Source organism: Cucumis melo, chromosome 7 (assembly GCF_025177605.1).
Source record: "Cucumis melo cultivar AY chromosome 7, USDA_Cmelo_AY_1.0, whole genome shotgun sequence".
Taxonomy (NCBI): domain Eukaryota; kingdom Viridiplantae; phylum Streptophyta; class Magnoliopsida; order Cucurbitales; family Cucurbitaceae; genus Cucumis; species Cucumis melo.
Window position 1 is genome coordinate 1,650,453 of NC_066863.1, and position 3,666 is coordinate 1,654,118.

Here is a 3,666-nt window from a genome sequence, read left to right on the forward strand (position 1 = left end):
AAGAACCACCCCTTCTTAGGAAAATGATATGAAATTGATCTAACACAATTAGTCTTCATTTCTTTTCCAAAAAGGAAAGGCAGTTGGGTTCGATGATTAACCACAGGAATTTAGCTCCGAAAAGTAAGATACTTGAGCAAATTGGATTAGATTAAATTATGGTGAAAAGAATTCAATTGTTTAATCAATAATGACGAACAATTATTAAATAATAATCACAAGAATCCGACACCTAATTGTCGTCAAATTCAATCTTAACAATCTAGGAAATACAACATAATCAAGTCGGCAAATTCCCACATCCTTTAATTTAATATATATTATATATAAATGTATATCTTTGTTCTTAATCATATAGTTTCTACTTCTGTTGTATTCTTTTTCTTCATTCCAATCATAGCCCACCAACTGGTTTGTCGATACTTGTCTCACTTTTTTTTAATTAAAAAAATAAAAAGTCTGTCCACTTTTCTTTAAACAATTATTTATTTAACTGATCATTCCTCTTAATCACGCGTATAAATAAATTAAATTTTATTAAAAGTTAATTGGTATTATGTCACTCTAATTAGACGAGCTAAATTGATTAATGAAGGACAAGGACTTCGCCACCAATAACAAAATTTACTATTAATATCACCAAAATGAAAACTTAAATACAAAGTATGTCGTCATAACTCATAGTTTTGATTTCTACAAAGCCTAATCTTTTCCAATGTGTTCAAAACACAACAATATATTTGTACATATAATAACATATTAAATACATAAATATCAGTGTTATATATATATATTGACCAAGAAGCCCCAAGGAAAAATAGCAGTCTTCAGGTCAATTTTAATTAATGATATTATAATTAAAATTAGGCTGCCGCCTAATTACAAGCCGCCGATGGATGGTTAAATGGGAACTTGAGAAATTGAGGCTTTGACCCAATTGAGAAGTTATTGGCCGGAGATGCATCACCGCCGCTGCTGCCGCCGCCACAAATGGAGCTCTCACATGAAGGGCAAACGGTGAGAGTGGCGGCTTGTAGTTGCATGCAGAACGGTGGAGGCGTTAGTTTGAGTGATTTAATTTCTTGAAGTTCCTTTTGAAGCCTTGTGTTTTCTTCTTTTAGCTTTTCACAGCATTTCTTCAGTAATTCACAATCCATTTCTGTTTGCTTCAGCTTGGTTCTGCATGGGATTTATTTTTCATTCATTATATATAGTTCTCAAATTGGGAAATTAATTTAACATTTTAAGAAAATTAATTACCTGGCTCTTCTGTTTTGAAACCATACTTCCACTTGTCTTGGCCTTAGGTTTAATTGCCTAGCCAAATCCTGCTTTTGCTTCTGTTTTGTTGGGATTAAAAAATGGATTAATTGATGTCAAAATCTAAGAGAAATAAATTACTGAAAAAGAGATTTAATGAAGAAGGGATTTAAACATAATTAATTGCTTCCTATATATTTCTTCTATTCAATAAACATAAGTGTGGCAAAAAGAAATGGAATATAAGGATAAGAAATTAAATGGAAACTTATTAAATGGTGCATTAATCTTGTTTATGGAAAATTTACAATCACAAACCACAAAAAATGGAGTTTAATTGTATCCCTATAATTGTTGTATTTAAAATAAAAGTGAGATCTTATCTATGTTAATTATTTATCTTCTTATTAATAAAATAAACTTTTGTTTTAAATACAACATATTGTAGGATAAGCGATTAGTACATTTTGTCTGATATATATGTATATATATTCAATTTTATTTCTCTCAAATTAAATTTGAGGGAAAAAATAATAACTTAATTTTGCTCTTTGGATGGAAGAATTCTTTTTTTTCAAAGAATAGAGAAGGATAAGTTTTTATTATAAGTTAACTTTATCATATTAATTTCTCAATCATCTAAAATTATAATCAAGAAGTAAAAGGAAATTACAAATCTTAATTATTATTTTTAAAATGGAAAAAGGACAATTATCCATTCCTCTATTTCTCACTCAACCTCGGAAAAGAAAAAGGGCAAAAAGAAAAAAGGAAAAAAAAAACTTACAGGACTAAGACTCGAGTGTTCTTTGAAATTGTCCTCTAAAATGGCGGACTGTTGTTTTGTTAATCTAAGTTTCTTCCTCGGACTTCCATCTTCATCTTCCTCACCCACTTTCATACACTCCTCCGTCTCCGCCACATCCTCGCCAGCAGCGCGTTCCCTCTTAAACCCCGACGAGTTGGAAAACGACGAAACCGGACTACCCGAACATCCCTCCTCCGTCGCAGTCTCGACAACAAACGACAATCCAAGCGTCAAAGAAGGCAAAATATCATCATCGAACTTCAAAACCTGCAGCTTCTTCTTATTAACACCGGCTACACCGGACCGCACAGAATCATTAATATCGTCTCCGGAAACCCTCCCTAGGCCAAGAAGAAGCCCCGTGTTGCAATCTGAATCCATTGTTTGACAAAATGAAAAATGAAAAATGAAAAGAAAGTAAGCTTGAGAGGGGGGGAATATAAAGGGGAGAAATAGAGGGGAAGTTTCTTAGGGTTGGGAATATGGGATTGTGGGGACTCTAATTATGAGAATTAAATTCCAATAATAATAATAATTTTGAATTATTATTATTATTATTATTATTATTATTATTATTAAAAGAAAAGAGAAATTGAAGGAAATAGATTTTGGTGTCACGGTTGACTTGTAAGAGCGAATGGATTTGAATTAGGCGTGTGCTGTGGGTGTACAGAATGAACGCATAATCATTATAAGAGAAGAAACTTTTTCCTTTTAATATTTCTTTTATTTCTTTTTTATTTTTTATTTTAAAGTTGAATTATAATTACCTTTTTGAGAGTTTTTTTTTTAAAAAAAAATTTGGAATTAAAAATACAGTGTATAGTTGTGTTTTTATTTTAATACTTAGGTATATACCATATGGGGTAGTAGTACATGCACCGGGGTCGGCTTCCCGGTTCATTGCATTTTCTTTTTTTACTTTTTCTTAATTAACATTTATTACTTTCAACTGGATTTTTAATGTCATGCTTTATTCTTTTATCTCTTCTATTCTACATATCCAAATTTCTTAACTTTACCCTTATAATAGTCTGTCACTAACTATAGTTTAGAAAAAAATTAGTGATAAGAATCAGATTTAGTTCTCAACTTTTGTTAAAAAATAAAAAGTTTAGTTTCTCAATTTTTTATTTTATAACAATTTAACAATTTAGTATGTAATAATTTAGTCTTTAATTATCAATTTATGTGTAAAAATTTAATGTGATTTATTGTATGAATAAATTAATAGACTTCTTCGAGACTCGATAATTTTAAAAGATACTAGAAAAAAATTATTGAAGATAGCAAAATTGCTGAAAATGTTTACAAAATATAGTAAAATATCATATTCTATCATTAAATGCATTGATAAACGACGATAGAAGTCTATTAATGTCTATCATACCAATGATAGAATATGAACGTTTGCTATATTTTGTAAATGTGTTGGTTTATTACGCTATATTTGAAAATGTCACACAATACAATGTTTTCATCATAAAATACTAAAAAATTGACATTAAATTTTGTTTACGTAAGAGATTAAATAACAAAGTTTAGAGGCTAAATTATTAGTTTTGTGAAAGTTTAGGTATCAAAAATAATTTTTTAAC

At 29.6% G+C, this 3,666-nt stretch overlaps 1 protein-coding gene across 1 annotated transcript; it reads right to left on the reverse strand.

The window, feature by feature from the left end:
- Positions 1 to 608: 608 nt before the first annotated feature.
- Positions 609 to 2,557, reverse strand: LOC103493636 (homeobox-leucine zipper protein HAT9-like). Its single transcript, XM_051087860.1, has 3 exons — positions 2,048 to 2,557; positions 1,261 to 1,340; positions 609 to 1,179 (listed from the first exon to the last, which is right to left on the reverse strand). The coding sequence occupies exons 1-3, from the start codon at positions 2,447 to 2,449 to the stop codon at positions 876 to 878; spliced, it is 786 nt and encodes a 261-aa protein (XP_050943817.1). The 5' UTR covers positions 2,450 to 2,557; the 3' UTR covers positions 609 to 875.
- Between the last annotated feature and the right edge of the window lie 1,109 nt (positions 2,558 to 3,666).